The 20,818-nt window shown below is 40.0% G+C and overlaps 2 protein-coding genes across 2 annotated transcripts in view; one reads left to right on the forward strand and one right to left on the reverse strand.

Annotated features, from left to right (window-relative positions):
• casp8ap2 (caspase 8 associated protein 2) overlaps positions 1–7,053 on the reverse strand; it is a 14,473-nt gene extending 7,420 nt beyond the window's left edge. Inside the window, exons 1-7 of the mRNA XM_020612920.1 lie at positions 6,730–7,053; positions 6,191–6,250; positions 5,277–5,351; positions 5,012–5,112; positions 3,905–3,979; positions 2,123–2,238; positions 7–1,837 (exon numbers count right to left, since the gene is read on the reverse strand). Coding sequence (XP_020468576.1) covers positions 7–1,837; positions 2,123–2,238; positions 3,905–3,979; positions 5,012–5,112; positions 5,277–5,351; positions 6,191–6,224 — 2,232 coding nt within the window. The 5' untranslated portion in view covers positions 6,225–6,250; positions 6,730–7,053. The remainder of the gene's footprint in view (positions 1–6; positions 1,838–2,122; positions 2,239–3,904; positions 3,980–5,011; positions 5,113–5,276; positions 5,352–6,190; positions 6,251–6,729) is intronic.
• Positions 7,054–7,157: 104 nt separating this feature from the next.
• mdn1 (midasin AAA ATPase 1) overlaps positions 7,158–20,818 on the forward strand; it is a 107,206-nt gene continuing 93,545 nt past the window's right edge. Inside the window, 9 exon segments of the mRNA XM_020612888.1 lie at positions 7,158–7,413; positions 7,684–7,910; positions 10,358–10,582; positions 13,793–13,900; positions 14,668–14,860; positions 14,931–15,140; positions 17,217–17,348; positions 17,520–17,623; positions 20,473–20,587. Of these exon segments, the coding sequence (XP_020468544.1) occupies positions 7,318–7,413; positions 7,684–7,910; positions 10,358–10,582; positions 13,793–13,900; positions 14,668–14,860; positions 14,931–15,140; positions 17,217–17,348; positions 17,520–17,623; positions 20,473–20,587 (1,410 nt within the window). The 5' untranslated portion in view covers positions 7,158–7,317.

Here is a 20,818-nt window from a genome sequence, read left to right on the forward strand (position 1 = left end):
ATTTTCCCTGGAGGATGAAGCGGCTGCACCTTCTTCAGATGAATCCGCAGTGTGGCTTTGCTGTACTGAATGTTTTGAAAGTTCTACCACTGAGTCAAGCACAACAGATTTGGTAACAGTAACAGACCTATCAGTATTGTTTACTTTGGGTAACGAATTGCTTGTGCGTTCTTTGGAAACGCTTCCATATGTGTCACTGACACCATCTATAGCCTCTGGTTGTCCATAGTCTTCTGCCTTGCTTTCTGAGGACAGCTTTGTGCTGTCCTTGTGATTTTTTAAAATGTCCCCTTCTGTTGTTTTTAGAGAAATGTTCCATGGTGATTTAGAGGTGGGGTATACAGTCATCTGATTCTCTGCATTATCTAGGGGTTGGGTAGGTACTGAGGTAGTGTGGACTGAACTGAGTTCAAGTAGTTTTCCAGAGGAATTTTCCTTACAGTTCTTGTCCTTTTCGTGTACATCTTCTGCATTATCACATCTCTTGTCTGTCTTTTCAGTGCTTAGATCTTCGTGGGTATCTGGACATTGCTCTGTAACATCTTCCAACCCTGATTCCAATTCAATGGTGTCTACTTCACGAATGACACACATATCTTCCATACGAGCATGCGACTTATCGTCTGATCTGTCCACTGGTGTGAGAGCATCCTGGCTGATACCAGTGGACAACACTGGCTTCTTAATTGGTGAAATGGTTAGATTCAATGTTTCCATAAAACACAGTTTCTTGTGTGGAGTATTTTCTTCCACAGAACTTTTCTCAGTGGTCTTTTGTTCTTTAGATGATCTTTTTAAGGTCTTAGATGTTTTTTCTTGTTTATCCTTACTCTGAACATTCACTTCACCTTGGCCTGATTCTTTTGATCTCTCTTTTCCGCATCCTCTGCTCATCTCTGACAGACGACTCCCCTTGTGCTTTCTGTTTATTTCATCTTCTCGTTGCCTCTGCTCCTTCCGTTGATAATCCTTTGAAAGTCGCTCTCCTTCCCTCACTTTGGAGGAATCACTGTACCGCTCAGCATGTTGACTTGAAGAGGACTTTGTCCGGTCCTTTGAGTCTGAGCTTCTGCTATGTCTGTCACTAGTCTTGAGTTTTCTATGATCTCGGCTATAGCTCTCTTTAGAGATTTGAGTTGCACTATGTTCCAAGTCTGATGACAACAATTTAGCTTTATTTTGTCTCCATTCTCGACTTCTCCCTTTGGTGCCATCAGAGGAAGCTGCGCTGTGTAAAATCACTGGTGGAGGGCTTTTAACCCTGTCTGATCTGTGGCGCCCCTCAACATTTAGGTAGGCCCTGCTTTTAGATGACCTGGAATCAAAATTTCGTCCGGTGTTTTTTTCTGCTTTATGAGACCTGTTCTTGTCATGACAATCCTTGTTGGGATCTGAATTAGATCTATGTCTCCTATCTGTTGATTCAGAAAGTTTATGACTTTGATATTTTTCCTCTCTGTGCTTAGACTTGTGTTTGTCCAACTCACTATGTTGGGTGGATGAACTGCTGCTGCATTTGCTGACAGAGTGCTCAGTCTGTTTGTCAGGTATTTTACAATCCCCCCTTGAGGTACTTTTTAAATTACTATGAGAAGATGATTTAGAAGCACTTGTCTCAGCACAGGAGCCAAGGGGCTGACTGGTGGAATTGTTGCTTTCTTTTACTGAAGGTTGATGTGAATTCCTTGAATGCTGATTCTCCCTAGGAGGTGAAGATGGTGGAGGAGGTGGCAGAGGACTAGAGGTAGGTGGCTTATTGCTGGAGCTGCCTGTGGAGGTCCAGCTTGAGGAATTCTGATTATTGTGAAACTGACGATGATGACGACTTTTCATTTGCCTGGCAAAAACAGTTTTAACAATGGATTCATTATTTTACATAGAGCAAAGCAGTTGAGACTGTTAGACCACAATGGTTAGGCAGTGATTAAAAAGTTACTTGGCCTAATTCATCTTCAAACATGGCTTTTTTACAATTGCTATATTGGAAATGTCAGATTAACTCATACAGAGAATTCTGTGATCGATTATAATTATATAACAGCATGACATGCTACTGTAAAATAGATATGTGTAATATGTATAAAGTGAGTCACCAATTTATATATTTGAAACAAAAACGTACCGCTGATTCAGCCACTGAATCTCAGCATCTTTTCGTGCCACTTCCTGTCTAGCTGTTTGTAAAAGTGCTGAGATGTTCTTTTTGAGACAGCAGTTTTCCAAGATTAACCCTGTTTTCTGTTTACAGAGTGAGAGAAAGACAGATACAAAGACAGACAGAGAGAGAGAATGTTAGTGCTGGTGAATTTTGATGAACAACTTTTACTGGACTCTCAGGTTTCCACATGCCTATTCCAGGATCAGTTCAATTGTGCGTAATACTCTTAATAGAATAAGAAAAAGAACAAACAGCTGACTGACAAAAAAATTAATCGTTCTGTATTGGCCTTTAAACAACAGTTGGTGACACATAATAAATAAGCATTATCTATGTTAGTGGGAAAATGGCCTATGAGAACAGGTGCAGGTGATGCTGAGGGTTTGGGGGGGTGATACTACTGGTGTTATTCCCATCAGCACGGTTTGCCTTCTTTTACTCTGCAGAGCCAGGCGGGCCTGGGTTGGCCTCGGTTTCCAACTGTTACTGACAGCAACTTGTCCAGCAACTTTTTATTGGTTATTTCACTTCAACAAGATTTAAAAATGGAGTCTCTCACTTGGTTTCCTAATGAGTGGTAAAATAATGCCTAGGAACAAGGGCAACATGCTGTGAGTTAGTAACACTGAATTATGTGTCACTTCTCAGGAGTTGTTAACATAATGGTTTCAGGAAAGTATTCAAACGCCTTCACTTTTTGCACTTTGTGTAGCAGATTTAATTTTGAAGTTGCCATTTTTGTTGTTCGTCTACACTCAATAACCCATACCGACAAAGTTTGAAGTTTTTGCAACTGTATTAAAAATCGAAACTTTCAAGAACACAAAGTACAGGGGTCTGAATACTTTCTGAAGCTACTCTCAACTATCAATAATCACTCTATAACTGAGGGTAATGATTCTTCACAAAATACATTTAATAACACTATAGGAAACGATAGATGGCCTACGAACCACAGTAAAAATATTATTCTCATCTTTTTGAAGCTTAAAGTTTATTTGATTTAACTTTTGTCTAAGTGGGTAGTATTCCACTGAGTTTAGCAACCTCTTTTTTTTTCAAGGAGACTGGAACAAATAAAACTAAAATTCAAGTGACTATGCAGTATATAAAAGGTCAAACAGGCTAACAACAGAGAAAGATACAAAAACACAAAACCTATAAAAAGAAAGACTATTAGTAAAGACATAATTTATCACAGAGTTTAGTAAAGTAAAACCAGAAATCTCAGTGACACCAGGAGCCTGATCCATCAGAAGAGATTCAGGGAAAAGGTTTCCAACACATAAACAAGCTAACAGGTGATCTACCTGATTTAAACAGCAGTCTGTGGCAATTACACTTCAAAAGTGCCAAAGGAAAAAATAAACTTGACGTGCACAATACAGGTTCAGGGATGACACGTGTCCCAGGGTTAGTGGATCGACACATTTGATAGATGGGTGAGTGACAAATCTGCAGATAAAACGTTGTGATGACAGTATCGCGGAGATTGTTATGTCTGTCCTCCATTTCTACAGTAAGGGTAATTGTTCATGTGTAACCTGTTTATTTTGCAGTCTCACCCAGTGCGACCTTTGAAAAAAGTCAGTCTCACCATAAATAAATGTGGTCACACAATGCGAGTGCTCACTCCCAGTCTGGAGCCCTGTATATTAAGTTCTGTAATTTGATTCCCCTCTGCAAACTATTCCAAGGTGGAAGCTTTCACATTTTCAACAGCAAAAAAACTTAACTACAACAAACCTGCATTTCCACCTGCTCCAGTCTCCGATGCAACTGTTTGATTTGGTTTTGAGCTGCTTGGAGCCTGGACTTCAACTGCAAACACACAAAAAGAAGTCTGTGAGACAGTTGGCCAGCTGTCAGCAGCCCTCTGCATTTTATCAGAGCATGGTGATGTCTGCGAAGCCTTCATTGGAGCAGAGGGACATGGGCATTTTTATAGTCTAGGGCTGGGTATATCGACTTTGTAAGGTAGATCAGTATAATTTCAAACAAAGTGTAGGATGAGACAATACCATTTATATCTGTAATGATGTTGCATCACCTAACCTGGTTTTTCTCTTGGTGTTTGCATCTCGCCTCTCTCACACCCTCTGTGAAACCCTGCCCCCACTTACCCTCTGCACAAAACTTGCTCTACTCTCGCTGCTGGTCTACGCTAGTGAAGCAGCCCTGGTTTGTAAAAAATCCCTTCAAATCTCTTCCACCATTTATAACAGCATCATAAACTGCAGTATGAAGAGTGTGTTTTACTTTGTGAGGCTGCTACCACACCACCTGCGTTTGCTGCCTGAAAACGCCTCTGCCTTGATATGACTACAAGTTTCATTTACCCTAGCCCCAGCCTGTGACTCATGTAATGTATATAACACATAACAGTCACAAACCAGGGCTACATTTACCCATAATGTTCCGATTAAAAGAAGAGTGCAAAGTTGCAGCAGAGGAACAAGGAGACTTTAAAAAGCTTCTAATAACCACTGACCCAAGACATCGGTGCCCAGTCTACTGTATGTCTGTATGCCCAGTCTTTGTCTTTGTCAGTCTTTCTTAATGGGTATGTACACTAAAGACATGAAAGATCAGGACTGAATGTGTTTTGTCACCTTAGAAATATTGTGTTTGTTGACATTTGTGACTTTGGTGAAGATCAAATCACATTTCATGACCAATTTATCCAGAAAAAACAGGAAATTGCAAACAGTGCCATTACTTTTTCTTGCAACTGAATAAATGCAGCTAACATCTTAAAAATGTATCACAATTTTATGCAAAAAAACATTAACTTTCAGGGAAAAAAGCCAAGGCACTGTTTCTATTTGCTCAGGTGAGAGCACAGCAACTCACCTGAGCACAAGAAGACTCTCTGTTCTGCTGCTCCTCTGCGACAATTTCTTCATACAGATCCAGTGAGTCTTTCAGCTGAGAAGCACATGAAGGTGGCTTCTCTATAACAAACCAGGATAAGACAAGAAATGAGATAAACCACCATTATAAAGTCAGCTTCAGTGTTGAACAAAAGAATGTGGGCAGGACTGCCTCTGTCTATATGTGCTACTGTTGCACTGTAGAAGAAAGGCAAAGTGAAACCATGTCTTTAAAGAACTTTTACCTGCACTGCTGCTAAAACCAGTATCCAGGCCATCATAGATATCCACAGAATCTTCACTGACATCAGGTACCAAGACTGTGGATATTATACACATATTACTGGACAAATGTACATCATAAATTGTGTATAGGCCTAGCTATAATCGACTCATTGTCCGCACAAGTCTTAACCTAAATGTTTAAATTTACTAGCATATTCATTTCCACATCCTATGGATGCTGCATTTTTTGTTCCACTATGGAAATCGTTTAAAGTGCTACATGATATATTAACTTTACCTGTAGAATTGAAGCACTAATGAAATCGCAGCAGGCAAATAAGAAGTTATTTTGTAATTGTTGTCATTAGGAACGTGACGATATATTATAATTCAATATATTGTGATACAAAAATCTCCCAAAATGTATCATTTTGTCTAGCGATATATATCGTGTGGTCTCCATACAACAGCGACTTCATATTTTTTGCAAATAAGACAGCCTAGCAGAAATTAATGTGGTTGCTCTTTACATAATCAAACCAGTGCTAGAAAGGGGGAAAAATAGAATTACAGTACAAGTATTCCACAGCTAGTCAGACATTGCTGTCATTGAATTTTTAATTGTACTGTGATTAAATGAAATTGTACACACCACATCGTGCATTGAATTGTATAAAAAAAAAAAAGCCATATCATCCCATCCCTAGGTGTCATATTTATTTTTCCAAGATGAATTTTATTCTAATATCGATAATAATTTTGACTGGGAACTGGAGTGAAACCACTGCAGGGAAAACTGATAAAGCCATCAACACTATATATATTATATGTTAAAATAGTATGATTATAAACCAGAATTTTTTTGTAATACACAAATAGTAGTACATAAATCTAGATGTAACCGTTTAGATAAATATAGCAGACAGATACTTACGACCAGAGGTGTAATTGGTGTCAGTGTCCTCCATTATTCCAAATATCTGTGACTCAATTTCTTAAGGAGTACGTGAAAATAGTGAAAAGGAAAAATCAATAATTATTACCAGCAAACAAATATCAGCCAGAACACACAAACTGTAAGTGGTGGCTACACCTAAAGCAGAGGTAAGCCCACAATTAATCAGCAACACAGTTAATTCATCTGTAATGAATCGTGGAGTTGACAGAGCAGTCTTGTAAAGTCAAGTGGTTGCAACAGGCAACCTGTTTGAAACCTTTTACATATTTATTCATATGTAGCTTTAATTATTGTAATTGAAAAACACATTTATGTATTTTATCAGAGAATGTCACCAATGGTTACTGCACATGTTATTGTTTATTTTATTACCGTTGGGTGGATAAATGAACGTTAACTGCCAACAATGGCACAATGGTATTATCTAGGAAAAAGTTAAGAATGCCAATGTGAACCCTATCCGTTGGGCATTCATTAAATGATCTTACAATGTACTAAAAAATAGGCAAACTTACTTGCTTGCTTATTTGTGTGCACTACTGAGTCCTCTTGTTGTTTACAACCGTAATGTCGCGCCAAGACTTTAGTGCACAGGAAATAACGACATTTTCCCGCGGTCTGTCGCTGAAGTGGTTTTATTCTTGCAGCTCCTCGGCTTCAAAAATATTGTTAAAACAGCAATAAAGCCTTACATGGAACCAGATATAATGCGATTCATAGTCCCCTCCGGCGGTTCACATTCTTCCACAATCACCTGCCATAAATAATAACATTAAATAGCTGCAAACTCAGACAAAAATGATCTCACTCACGAACAGTTACAACTGCCGTCGCTGTCCGTACACGTCATTACAGCGCGACGTCAGAAATGAGAGAGAGGGGATATAACCGACCCGGAAGGATTTGTGCGTCACGCACATGTGGACGGGATTTTAATCTCACTAACGGGAACGTGTTTGTGTCTTGTGATACATCTTCAGACTGACAAGCGCGTGATGAACTTCACAGTTTATTTTAATAACAGTAACTTATTAGAGCTTTTCATACACCGCGCGAGCCTGTTAAATCTGTAGATCGCTCCTTCGTAAGCGGCAAATGATAAGATGGAAAATTTAGAATTGAGTCTGTCATCACTGGGCATCATATCCAGACATGTTGACAGAAGTCACAACGAAATAAGCCGTTATCTTTCAAAACAGGTAAGATATGTTAGTTCCTGGCTTGTGTGGAATAAAATTATGTGTTTCCGCTGGTGTCTCAAAACGTGTTGTGTGCACCAAGGAGTATCCCACACATCAGGAGTCATTCTACAAATCACATAATTTTTGTCTAAAGTATGTGGTTAAATATATGCTGCTGCCTTATTAACCCCTAGGTTGTAAAGATTTTGAAGAAGCCAAGATTATGTATTTTTTACCAGCTAATCCATATTTCATTTGAGGCCTTCCTGCTATATGATGTTTCTTCAGATATGGAGCCAGCAGGACAGGCAGTGTCTTCTGGACAGTTTGGCTCAGCTGCTGTTGGAGAAGGATTATACTTTGTTGATTGCACGACACCTGCGACCCCTGATTCTGGACCTTTTGGAAAGGAACGCAGAGAGGGTCAAAGATGGTGGCAGAATCAACCATGACCTCCATGAGCGCCTGTGTGTGGCACTAAGCAAACTCCTCAGGATCAGTCCTGATGCACTGGCGTAAGTAGACTCTGTTTTCATCACGCTGCATGTGAAATATCCTTTCTTCATCCTGATCTGTAAACGTGCTTATCCTGAATTTATTGCTACATGGCTATATTAACCTGGGGCGCCCAGGGTGAAAAATATGTTAAGGGGTCCCTTTACACACCCTCAAACACCCATGTTTATGTCTCTTTACACATTCAAGCAAAGTAAACATATTTATCTAGGAATACTATCATGGCCAATGGCTATCTTTGTGCTGTACAAAATTCAAAAAGCTATTTTCCAGCAATTTCTTAATAAATATCAACTGTATTCAATGCCTATGAAGTCTTGTCGTCACAGCAAAGTTGCTGGATTGGTAACATTGTGCCTGTGAACACTTTCGGCTTTTCTCGTTTAGGGGTTGCCACAGCAAATCGTCACACTGACGACTTGCATGTTGACATTTGGCACGTGTTTTACGCCAGATGCCCTTCCTGACGCAACCCTGATTCGAACCCGCTGCACCTTAACCACTAGCCTACCAGGGACGTAACATTGCGCCTGTGCAGATAATTAAAAAACAAAAACCCCGTCAGTGACTTTTCAGCTGATTCAACATGTTGAATCGGTGGCAGATCCCTCTGTGAGAGAAACCACTCTGATTGGCTGTTCAACTTAGCAACTCAGAGAACAGCTGGAGAAAGCCCCTTTAGTCTGTCACTGTAGCATCCATGATTTCACTCATATAGTGTGGTTTCCCTTTATTTTTCACTTCTGTGAGTTCCTTTCTTCTTCCATCAAAGGCTGACAACACCAGTGCCATTTGCAGCTTCTTATTAGTCATAGTGTTGATTAGATGCACTTATGAACAGTTTGTTTAGACTTTGTATATTTGCAGTCTAGGGTTGTGTCTCAAATCACTCCCTATACAACATACTCTAAGCAGTTCACTCAATTTGATATTTTTTCAAAATAAACACCTACTTCAATTCTGATGTTGTCAGGGTCTGGGATTGTATCAGTGCCCTTGGCAAAGGTAACTTACACTTCTGTGATGGCTCCATTACTGCTGAAAAATACATAGAGATTTTGGAGCAGCATATGCTGCCTTCAAGACGACGTCTTTTCCAAGGACACCCATGTATATTTCAGTAAGACAATGTAAAACCTCATACTGCCACATTACCAAGACATGGCTGTGGAGGAAAAGGGTGCAAGTGCTGGACTGGACTGCCTGCGGTCCTAACCTGTCATCAATAGAGAATGTGTGGTGGATTTTGAAATGCAAATTGCATCAACAAAGACTGAGGACTGTTGCGCACCTTAAGATTTGTTTGCAGGAAGAATGGGACAAAATGACACCTGACGCATTTAATTATTTGGTGCTCTCAGTTCCTAAATGTCTTTTAACTGTTGTGAAAAGGAACAGCAACATCACACCATGGTCCCTCGCTTTACTGTCCCAACTTTTTTTTGGAATTTGTTTCAGACATCAAAATTGAAGTGGGTGTTTGTTTTGAACAAAGAATAAAATTGAAGAGGTGTCACATCAAATAATGTGCGGCTATGTTTTCAATATGTATTGTTTTCAATGTAATACAGGACACAGATGATTTACACATCACTAGTTTGTTTTAATTTTGATTTTACATACCAACCCAACTTTTTTCTGATTTGGAGTTGTAATTATCTGCATTTTGCATCGTCACTAACAGCTGTAGAACTGCGTGACCATCATTTTCCATCTGATAAAATGTGGAGTGTTGCATTGTGGGATTGATAGCAGAAAGTAGTGTTCATGGCATGTACACTTTTTATGTTCTGTTGTGGAATTTTTGAGTGCAATATATAGTAGATAAATGTATGCACTCAGCATTTGTACACCACTACAAATGATGAATGCACTCTATAGTGAGTAGGAAGTGATTTCGGACACAGCCTAGGTCTTCCACTTTCCATTTCTGAATGTCGAATACCACTACCTGCTGGTAAGGATAGTACTTTCCTCCCATGCAAACATTGAGTGTACATGCTAGTTGGTTGTCGGCTGTAGTCTTTGTGGTACTTTGTGGCCCAGATGAGGGCTTCGTGAGGTGACACAGCAGTCGTCATTCATTGCTGCTCATTATTTGATGTCGGCTTGGTGTGTCTCTGCCCTTAGGGTCTGGTGTCTTGCTGCAGTTTTCACTTTGTCCCAAACCTTTACTGAACCCTGCAGATATTGTAGTGTAAAAGGTTACTAGGGTGATTTAGTATTGCACTTTGACTAAGTTGGGGGATTTGTGAGAGACAACTTTAATAAATGACTGCTCTAAATTGGTGACAAAAAGGCCAAATTATCCTGACTTTTTGTTTCTAGAAAGGGTCAAGCTCTAAAAAAGCCAGGTCCTTTGGCACTCAGTCAGCCATCTTATACAGGAACCTTTTCTGCAGTATTCTACATATATCCTGACTCATTTTCCACTCCTGTCTTTAAGGTTTGCTGCAAAGTACTTCAACAATGCCCCTCCAGTGTTTCAGCGGCTCTTTTTCACAAGTGAAGAGTCATCATCTGTTCACTATGGCCCCAGGAGGATGAAGCTGCGTGACCTCATGGGTGCCACCCTAAAATTCCTCCAGAGTGATGGTGCCAAGTTTCGAATGCTCTGGGACTGGAGTCCCTGTGTGTCCCAGCTGCTCACCAGCGATGTCATGGTTCGGGGGTATGTACCTGTTTTGCTTTTAGACACATGTGACTTTGTCAGCCATATTCCCTAAAGACTATTCTAATGTCTGTGGGTGTAGGTCAGCTCAGTGACGGTTAAGGCACAGCATCTGTGTTTTTTTTCTGCATTTAATATCAGTGTCTATGTGTTTCCATCTTTGAACCCGTTTCCTGCAAATTGAAACCCATAACACCGAACACTTTCCAGAGCATGCCAACCTTGTTTGGATGTTCTGTCCAGTCAGCCTTTACTTTTTGCATATTTCAGGTTTGAAAGTCAGCTAGCAGGAGCTTGAAACTTGCCTGATGAAAGTTCATCCAGAATATTAAGTGATCTGTTATTAAAGCCAAAGTAGTGTTCTCATTTTCTGATAATCATACAGATTTTTATATCACAAACCTACAGTCATAGCCAAAAATATTGGCACCCCTGCATTTCTGTCAGATAACACACCACTTCTCCCAGGAAATTGTTGCAATCACAAATTCTTTGGTATTTTCATGTTCATTTCTTTTGTTTGCATTGGAACAACACAAAAAGCAGAGAAAAAGCCAAATTTGATCCATTCCACACAGAACTCTAAAAATGGACTGAACAGAATCATTGACACCCTTTGGATAAAATAACTCAAATCAGTCACTTCCTGTAACCATCAGTGAGTTTCTTCCACCTCTCTACTGGAATTTTGGACCACTCTTCTCTTGCCAACTGCACGTTCTGGTGCTTTTTGAACTCTGCTTTGGGTCATTGTCCAGTTGTAAGAAAAAATGTGTGATACAGTGGCAAGAAAAAGTATGTGAATCTTTTGGAATTTCATGGTTTTCTGCATATATTAGTCATAAAATGTGATCTGATCTTCATCTAAGTCAAGAGTACTGACAAATATAATGTGCCTACAAAAACAACACAAAAAAAATTCTGGCTCTGACTTGGCAGCTCCAAAAGGCAAATTTAGTTTTTCTGAAGCCATTTTGTTGTGGACTTGCTCCGGTGTTTTGGGTCATTGTCCTGTTGCGTCACCCAACTTCTACAGAGTTTCAGCTGATGTACAAACATTCTCACATTATCCTGAATTTTTTTTTTTGATATACTTGGGAATTCATCTTCCCCTCAATGACTGCAAGCTGGCCAGGCCCTGATGCAGCAAAGCAGGCCCAAATCATGTCTCCTCCACCATACTTTACGGTTGGGATGATGATTTCATGATGATATGCAGTGCCCTTTTTATGCCAGATGTAGTGCTGCGTGTTCTTTCCAAATAGTTCAACCTTAGTTTCATCAGTCCACAAAACATTTTGCCAATACCACTGTGGAGTGTCAATCAGCTCTTTTGCAAACTTCAGGCGTGCAGCAATGTTTTTTTTACTAAGCAGCGGCTTCCTTCATGGTGTCCTGCCATAGACACAATGATTGTTCAATGTTTTATGTACCGTAGACTCATGAACACAGATGTTATCCAGTTCCAGTGATGCCTTCAAATCTTTGGCTGTGACTCAAGGTTGTTTCTTTACCTCATTGATGAGTCTTAGTTGTGCTCTTGGGGTCATTTTGACTGTGCGCCCACTTCTTGGTAGAGTAGCCACAGTCCCAAAGTGTCTCCATTTGTAGATCGTTTGCCTAACTGTAGACTGGTGAATTTTTAAAGTCTTTGAAATCACTTTATAATCCTTTCCAGGTTTTTGTAAATCAGCAATTCTTGATCGTAGATCTTTTGAAAGCCTTTTTTTGGTGAGATGTGGCTCACATAAGCATATTCTTCTTGTGCGGAGCAAACTCAAAAGGTTTGAGTGGTTATCAGTCAAAGTAGTTTTCAATAAAGGCATGAAAGGTCAGAATTTTTTTGTGTTATATTAGGCACATTATATTCATCAGTACTCTTGACTTAGATGAAGATCAGAGCACATGTTATGACAAATTAATGCAGAAAACCATGAAATTCCAAAAGGTTCACATAGTTTTTCTTGCCACTGTAAGCTTTAGGAAATAATTGATGGCAATGCCAAGCATGTCTGATTTGTAATAGATAAAAACAGACCAGTGTGTTTTTGTTGTTCCTCCTCTTCTGGTATGTGTCTCTATTTCAAAGCCCAAAGTTTTAGTTTAACACTGAGTACAAGTCATATTGTTTAGTCTGTAATTACAAGCGATTGAGTAGGAAAACAGTTTACATCAGCCTGCTAGCTGTAATTCAGAGTCAAAGCTACAAGGATTCTCACTTGTCTCAAAGAACTACTGATGTGTTAAAATGCAGAGTTACTGCCGATGCAGTGAGGACAGTTACGCATCAATATTGAATGAACCGTGTGTGAGATGGAGTTCTTTTATCACTTATTGTCCAGATTGGAAGCACTGAGAAGTGACTGGACACTTGGATACAAGTTTTTTATTTATTTATTTATTTATTTTGCATAACTTACTGTTGTTTCAACAATAGTCTGTACACCAAAGAGCCCACATGTTGCTCAGACTTGATTAACAGCTGAGAGTTGTACCAGTTAGATTGTGGCGGGGTTGATGATAATGAATGGAAGAAAATCTTAAATCCATCAGAGAGATGTCAAAAGTAGCTGCTTTGCCAAAATCAACAGGATACTCAAAATCAAAGAAAGCTTCCAAGGGTGTAGGCCTACATGTTTACTTGTCACCACAAGACAGGAACCCCTGGTATGCCTCAAAAACAGAAAAAAGATCAGCTCACGAGACAAAGCATCACTCCAACATGCTGCCGGTTCTGTTGTGGCCTGGACCAAAGTCCAGACTTAAACCCACAGGCCATCTGTAGAGGATGGCAGGTAATGGACACTTCCCATCCAGTCTGATTGAGCTGGAGATGATCTTCCAGGAAGAATGGGATAAACTGCTCAAATCCATATGTGCAAAGCATGTGGAGACTTACTCAAGAAGACTCTAACTTAGCTGTAACTCCAGGGATAGGGGCTACAGATTAGGGGGTCAAATCAGGGGTCTGAATGGTTTTGTAAATAAAATTTCAGATTCTGATTTTTTTAATAAATGCCCAATTTCTTATCTTAATTTTCATTTTGGGTATATCTATTATTGATCTTGGTGTTTACTTGCAGCTGTTACAACAATGTTGATACTGTTGTATGCCTTTGCTTCACCTTCTTTGTACATGTTTGCTTCTTTTGCTTTCTGCTGGTTTGACCAGCAAAATAAACATATTGTATTTCCCATTGCCTCTACCAGGTACACTGCCCATTGTTTAGCACTGGTCTCCCACATGACTGATAATCAGAAAACTATCTTTCTGAGAAAGGTGCTGACAAGTGATGAGATCCTGCACATGAAAATTAAGTATGTACATTTGTTTTTGTTATCCATTATCAATATCATCATAGTTCATTTCTATCTATTAAAGCTGAATATTACTGAAAAGAATTAATTTGAATGTTACCATTGAAATATGAGCCTCTTTATGGAAAGTGGTGGCCTAAAGGTTATAGAAGGATGCTAGGTCAGTACTCAGACTTACAGGGTCACTCTGGGTGGGATAAGTAAAAAAGCAGTGCTTGTCCCGCCCTGATCAACACCACTGTGGTGGTGGCCCCTTAACCCCAGCTCCTTCATTGGAGCTGCTCTTTGAATAAAGGTTTAATATAATAACAGTACAGTATATTTTCTTATATATGCAATTTATATTGTGTTTCTGTAGATGTAATACATTAATTACATGGAGTTTATAAGCTAGAAAAGATGTTTTCAGTGCATAATTTAAAGTTTATTGTTGTGTCAATGTGTACAATACTAACATTGTTTAATATTTCAACAATAGGATAGAATAGACTTTGTTGTCATGATTTTACAAAGAATAATGAAACTTTAAGTGGCATCTCTCTGTTCAACAGCAACAGCAAATGAATGCATAAGATAAAACAATTTAAAAATGGTAAAGTACATTTATAAAAAATAAGAATATGAATCAAAGCAGAACAGCTGGAAAGAAAGTAGCATAATGTTGCATTATGCAAACATTTGCATAGGTTCATGTAACTACAACTCTTTATAAGTTTCATGTCATGACTTTTGCCTCCTTTTTTTTGTTGTTGTTGTTTCTTGTTTAGAGCTTTGGAAGAAACTCAGCAGCTGGAGGTGGAGAAGGCCCTGGTATTAGCCAATCAGGGCTCTGTGATGTGGCGCCAGGAACAAGTTAATAAGTTTACCAGGGGGCAGGTTGTATCAGAAGACCTGTCCCAGAATGTTGTAGCAGTCTGTGGTGTTGTACTACCCAGGAGAGTTCCTAGACACACTGAACAGGTATGTTTCACATATATGGGTCTTTTTTATTTTTTTGTAAACCCTTCCTAATGTTGCACTCTGTTTGTAGATGAACCAAAAGGATCTGGTGTTAGTGGACTCCACCTGCCGTAATCTGAGAAGACTGGCATTGGCTGTAGCGTCCCAGAAGCCTGTACTCCTTGAGGGTCCTATTGGATGCGGTAAAACTGCTTTGGTAGAGTTTATGGCTGCTGTCACGGGACATACAAAGGCTACAGAGATTCTCAAGGTGCAGCTTGGTGATCAAACTGACAGCAAGGTGAGAGCACAAAGATTTCCTGGAACTGGAGCTCTTCAACTATGCCAGGGTCATTTCGTGAGCTGAAGTAGGCACAAAGAAGTTTGTAGTAGTACTCATGAGGGGGCTCTTCACATTTTTGTTTGACATCTAAAGCAGCAAGTACTCCAGTTTGAGTCACATGATCAAGTCACTCTTGTTCTATTTCGTATAGGCTTCACCCTCTAAGAACTAAGGGATTGGGTTTATCCCTTGCACATTTGCAGTTCTAAAGAGTTTTCTTTCACACCCTGTGCCCTGCATTGGGTTGTCTCTACTCAGGTCCGCTGTGGCTGTATAAAAGCCTATGTGACCTGAGTTCGGCTCCCTCTTTTTTAAAAAGAGACAGTGATGGTGCTGCGTCATCATCAATGTCTGCCTAGTCTGTGAGACGGGCTTCATTCTGCCCAGCGATCCACACCCCTGCTGTGAGACTTGCTTCAGGGCAGAGCACACTGTTCTCTCTTTGGCTGCCCTCTGGAGTTCCTTGGCATGGTCGGCGTGGAAGGGTCCGAGTCGATGGACTCGCCTCCCTCCATTGCTGGCTCCCCCGGCTATCCCATTGACCCACTGGTCGACATGAATGCCGGCGGAGATGAGTTTCCTTCTACACAGTGGCTTGGTCCCGCCCACCGTAACCTGCACTCTATCAGAGCTGTGCACATTCTGGGTGAGCAGAATGGTGCCATGGATTTAATCTCACGAGGCGGGCCTCAGCCAAGCCAGTGGAAACTGAACCCATCCCTCATACAAGTGCTGTGGGACAGGTTCAGGCGAGCAGTGGCAGATCTGTTTGCACTTCGCAGGAACGTGAGCGCTCGAGATGAGCCCTGGCTCTGTCTACTGTGAAAGCCTATGCTGTGGCCATTTCATCATACCATGAGGGGTTTTGGTGAGAAATACTGTATGTACAGTATGCGAATGATCTGATGAATGAAAGAGTAGCTATCCTGTCTGTATTAGCGCTGGTGGAAGTTTATCATTCTAGATCTAAGTTCTGGGATTTAATAATGAATATGGAGAGGGAAAATGGCTATCGATTTATATAGGTTAGAGACTTTAGTTTGATAACTAATAGTTAATATATAAGGTTTTCAGGAGACATCAGTCAGCTATAGTACACTTATCTGTTAACAGGAGGTAGCCGTTTAGCTTTGGAGACTCCATGTGGCCAGGAGGAGGGTAAGCGCTGGTTCTGAGGCTCTTTTAAGTAAGAGTCGAGCAGGTCTGGAGAGCTAAGGTAGTTCTCGGCTGAGAACTCGGGACACGTCTGTCGTCGCTGGATTTCTGGGCTCATTTCAGGAGTGCAGATGCTTCCAGCTGGCCAGTTCTCCCTTCAGAGGGCTGGCTTCACCATGGTCCTTCTGTCATGGCTGTTCAGAGATGTCTCCTCGAAAAACCATATTTAATTTAACTGATCGTTCATTAGCTGTAACACTGACACTGACACTAACACTTATTGTAATGCCCTGCATATTGGTATCCCTTCAATACTACTGTCTAGACTGCAGTTAGTACAGAATGCTGCCCTTCATTTTCTGACATCTGGGAGCATATGATTTTGATCTTTGCTTCACTTCTTTGGCTCCCTGTTCAACAGAGGATTCTTTTAAAAATATTACTTGTTTTTAAAGCTCTTTATGGCCTGACACCACTCTGTATCTGAGCTCTTACATCCCCATACCGCTGTAAGATCTCTTAGATCCTCTAACCAAATGCTTCTGAAAGTTAGTTTTTTTAAATGTGTATTTTTATACTGTTTTTATGTGTTTACCTATATTGTTTGTATCTGTTGTAACTTATGACTAGACAAGTAACTTATGTTTAGAATGCTGCCATATAAATAAAGATTGCTAGGGGGTGGTTAGGGTCTAACTAGCGACCACAGGTCAGGATATCTGAGCCTTTGTTTCTTTGAGCTTTCTTTAATTAAATTGAATCAACCACTGTCGTGTGAGCACCCCATCTGAATTTAATATTAAATTACTGGATTGTTCCTTTAATGTTCAGTGGAGGCTGGATGAAAGGCTGAAAACTCAGATGTACTTTGTTTCGCAGATGCTGCTGGGGATGTACCATTGCAGTGATATTCCTGGAAAGTTTATGTGGCAGCCAGGAACGCTGACACAAGCTGTGTCTGAAGGCCAGTGGATCCTCTTGGAAGACATTGACCATGCACCTCTAGATGTGGTGGGTTAAATCTTTATGAGAACTGGATAATCTACATCCGTCATACTGCCTTTTCCAGTTATTCCCACTTATTCTATTTTCAGAGTAAATTCTAAACAGATTCTTTTTACTAATAAACTGTCTATGTCATTGCCACAATTCACAGCTTGATTGAATTGTTCTTTTTGTTAGATATCTGTGCTTCTGCCTTTGATGGAGAACAAGAAGCTGCTGATTCCAGGACGGGAGGACTGCATTGACGTTGCTCCTGGATTTCAGTTCTTTGCAACTAGAAGGTAACAATCATTACATTCTAAACTTGCATATACAACAGCAGCTTGGCTTTCCTAGTTTTACAGTCTGAACAGAGGATTAGTGCCATTTGTTGTAGTGGTATAAGAGTGCACCTATGATGTGCACGCATGCACATTTATGTTGTGGCTCGTTTCATGGGCCATGTAAACACTTTTTCAATGGTGGCAAGTTTACATCCCTTAAAGTTAGTCAGCTGTAACTGCCAACATGATCAGATGTTAGACTGACTTTATCCTCTGGTGTGGCAGAATGAAAGAGAAAATCATCTCGTATAATCTTGTATATCTATGTCAGTGAGTAAACAGCAACATTAATATCTTATCGCATGTACATATAGAGTATTTTTCATTGTTGTAGTCTGCATTGTACCCCCCCATCCCCCACCCCCGATTTTCATTTGTATTAATTTAATGTTAGCTGGCGACACAGCTACATGCCTATTCATTGTGTGGCTGCAAGACTACCAGCAGCTACTGGCCACTTTTAAGGTGTTTTCTTATATGTTATTCAAAGCTAACATTGTAAATAATATTACAACTGAGACCTTTCCATTAGTTTGACTGGTTCTCTTGCAGGACATAGGCTACAGTTTACTGATGATTGGATCTTAGGTGTGTTGGCAAAAATGTAATGTTATGAATTTCAAACAGATTATGCAAATATTCTTTTTCCTTTCTTGGACAAAAAAAAGGTTGGGTGTCACTGCAGTAGCACCTTTTACAGTGCACAGCATAAATGAGTACAACCCAACAGATTTGTCAGAAAACCTTTGCCTTCCTTTCAGAATCAACATTTTCTATGGGACAGTATACTACAAAATACTCCTACAAATGCGGGCCAGTGATTGCAACCAAGATTTGTTAATGTGCACACACAGAAAAGTATTTTCCTTAACAAATTCATTCAAGACCATGTTGCAAAAATGAATACACCCCAATGAAAGTCTTAGGAGCAAAGCTAAATTTTAGACAAGATCCTTATGAACAATAATTCAACTACAGGTGAGTCTAATTAAGCAGATGTCCAGCAGACACTTGATTTTAAAAGGGTGTTATTTAACAAAGAAAACCAACTCATGGAAGAGAAATGTCACAAGACCTGAGAAGGAAAATAATTTCTTTACACAAGAAAGATGAAGGCTACAAGAAGATCAGCAAAGCTTTACTTATTAGTCAGAATACTGTCGCAAAAGTGATACAAAAGTTTAACAAAGATGGAACTGCAGCCATCTCACAGAGACGTCCAGGCCGTCCACGGACGTTAACGCCTCAACAGGAGCGGCTTCTGATGAGAAGGGTCAAATAAAATCACCATGCAAGTTCAATGCAGTTAGCTAAAGAAGTAGAAAACCAAACGGGGTGACTGTTTCCTGTGACACAATACGGCGTACACTGCACAGGAATGGCATGCATGGATGTCATCCATGAAGGAAGCCTCTCCTACAACCCACGCACAAAAAAAGCCCACCTAGAATTTGCCAGGGCCCATGCTGAAAAAGAGGAAGACTACTGGGACTCTGTGATGAGACCAAGATAAAGGTTTTGGAACTGATGGCTTCAAAACTGTATGGCCTCGCAAAGGTGAGGAGTACAAAGGAAAATGCATGATGCCTACAGTGAAACATGGTGGTGGTGGCAGTGTCCTTCTGTGGGGCTGCATAAGGGCTGCTGGTGTCGTGGAGCTGCATTTCATTGATGGCATCATGAATTTACAGATATACTGCTCTATATTGAAAGAGAAGATGCTACCATCACTCCATACCCTTGGGCGTCGTGCACTTTCCCAACATGACAATGATCCAAAACACACATCTAAGGCCACTGTTGCATTTCTGAAGAAGAACAGGGTGAAAGTGATTCAGTGGCCAAGTACGTCTCCTGATCTGAACCCAATCGAACACCTATGGGGAATTCTGAAGAGACACGTTGAGCATCACTCTCCATCCAGCATCCAGGCTCTAAAAGAAGTCGTTCTTGAAGAACGAAAAAAGTAGATGTTGCAATACATCACCAACTTGTTCAAACCATACCTAGAAGACTTGGTGCTGTTCTTACAAATCATGGAGGTCATACAAAATACTAGATGTAGTAGTTTTTGTTGTGGGGTGTATTCATTTCTGATTTTATAATCTTAATTATATTATTAACATTACTTTCATGTATTGAGCTAAACAAATGTTCTATACAACTCAGTTTTGTTAATATTTTGGAAATTGTTCTTTAATTCATTGAGATATTGATTAAAATCTTACTTTTCAAAAGGGGTGTACTCATTAATGCTGAGCACTGTATATGTACTGTAGTGATGTGATTGTCAGCTTTTTGAAGTTTCTTCTTGCACCACTCACACGGCAAGATATTATATAAATGCAGTCACGTTTGTGATATTTAGGCTATGTTCAGTGTTACTGTTATTAATACCACAGGGTCGCCTACGATTGTCTCAGTATGTTTAAATGTAAAAGTGTTTGTGTTCTTAATGGCCACAGTTGAAAATTCTGCCATCACATCCTCCACTTAGATGCCTCCTCCTGTTTCCCAAAATTCTGTCAAAAAACACAGTGCCTTTCATGCACTTTTTAGTCTAGAATCAACCAGCCACATGCAAGAACCATAGTGCACATGCATTTGTAGAAGTGAAAGATGTAGTTCTGTAATAAATGAGAAAGAGCTTGAGAGAGAAATTCAAACCATCTCTCCTGTCGCACCACACAGCTGGCCAGTCACTCTATAAATTGGGATCATTGGATTTTCTGCTGTGGAAAGATACAAAAACTGCAAAGACATACTATAAGTAACAAATAACAGTAAGTCATGCTTGTGTTTGGCAGGACATATTACAGTGGTGGCAGTTGGCACAAACCACAGAACTCTCATGCAGTGCTGCTGGACAAGTACTGGACCACGCTGCAGATGAGCAACATGACACGAGAGGAGCTAAAGAAGGTGGGTTTTGTCGAATTTAATATCGTAGTGTGTAATATATCTTGTCTGTAAGAATCAGAATCAGGTTTATTGGCCAAGTATGTTGAACATTGAATTTTATATTTCTGCACTGTCCTTCTTCTCTGTAAAATATTACTACTAAAATCTTATTTTTCCATCTTATGTTGCTGCTGGATATAACATTTACAGTGCCTTGCGAAAGTATTCGGCCCCCTTGAACTTTGCGACCTT

Source organism: Monopterus albus, unplaced genomic scaffold (assembly GCF_001952655.1).
Source record: "Monopterus albus unplaced genomic scaffold, M_albus_1.0 scaffold128.1, whole genome shotgun sequence".
Taxonomy (NCBI): Eukaryota; Metazoa; Chordata; class Actinopteri; order Synbranchiformes; family Synbranchidae; genus Monopterus; species Monopterus albus.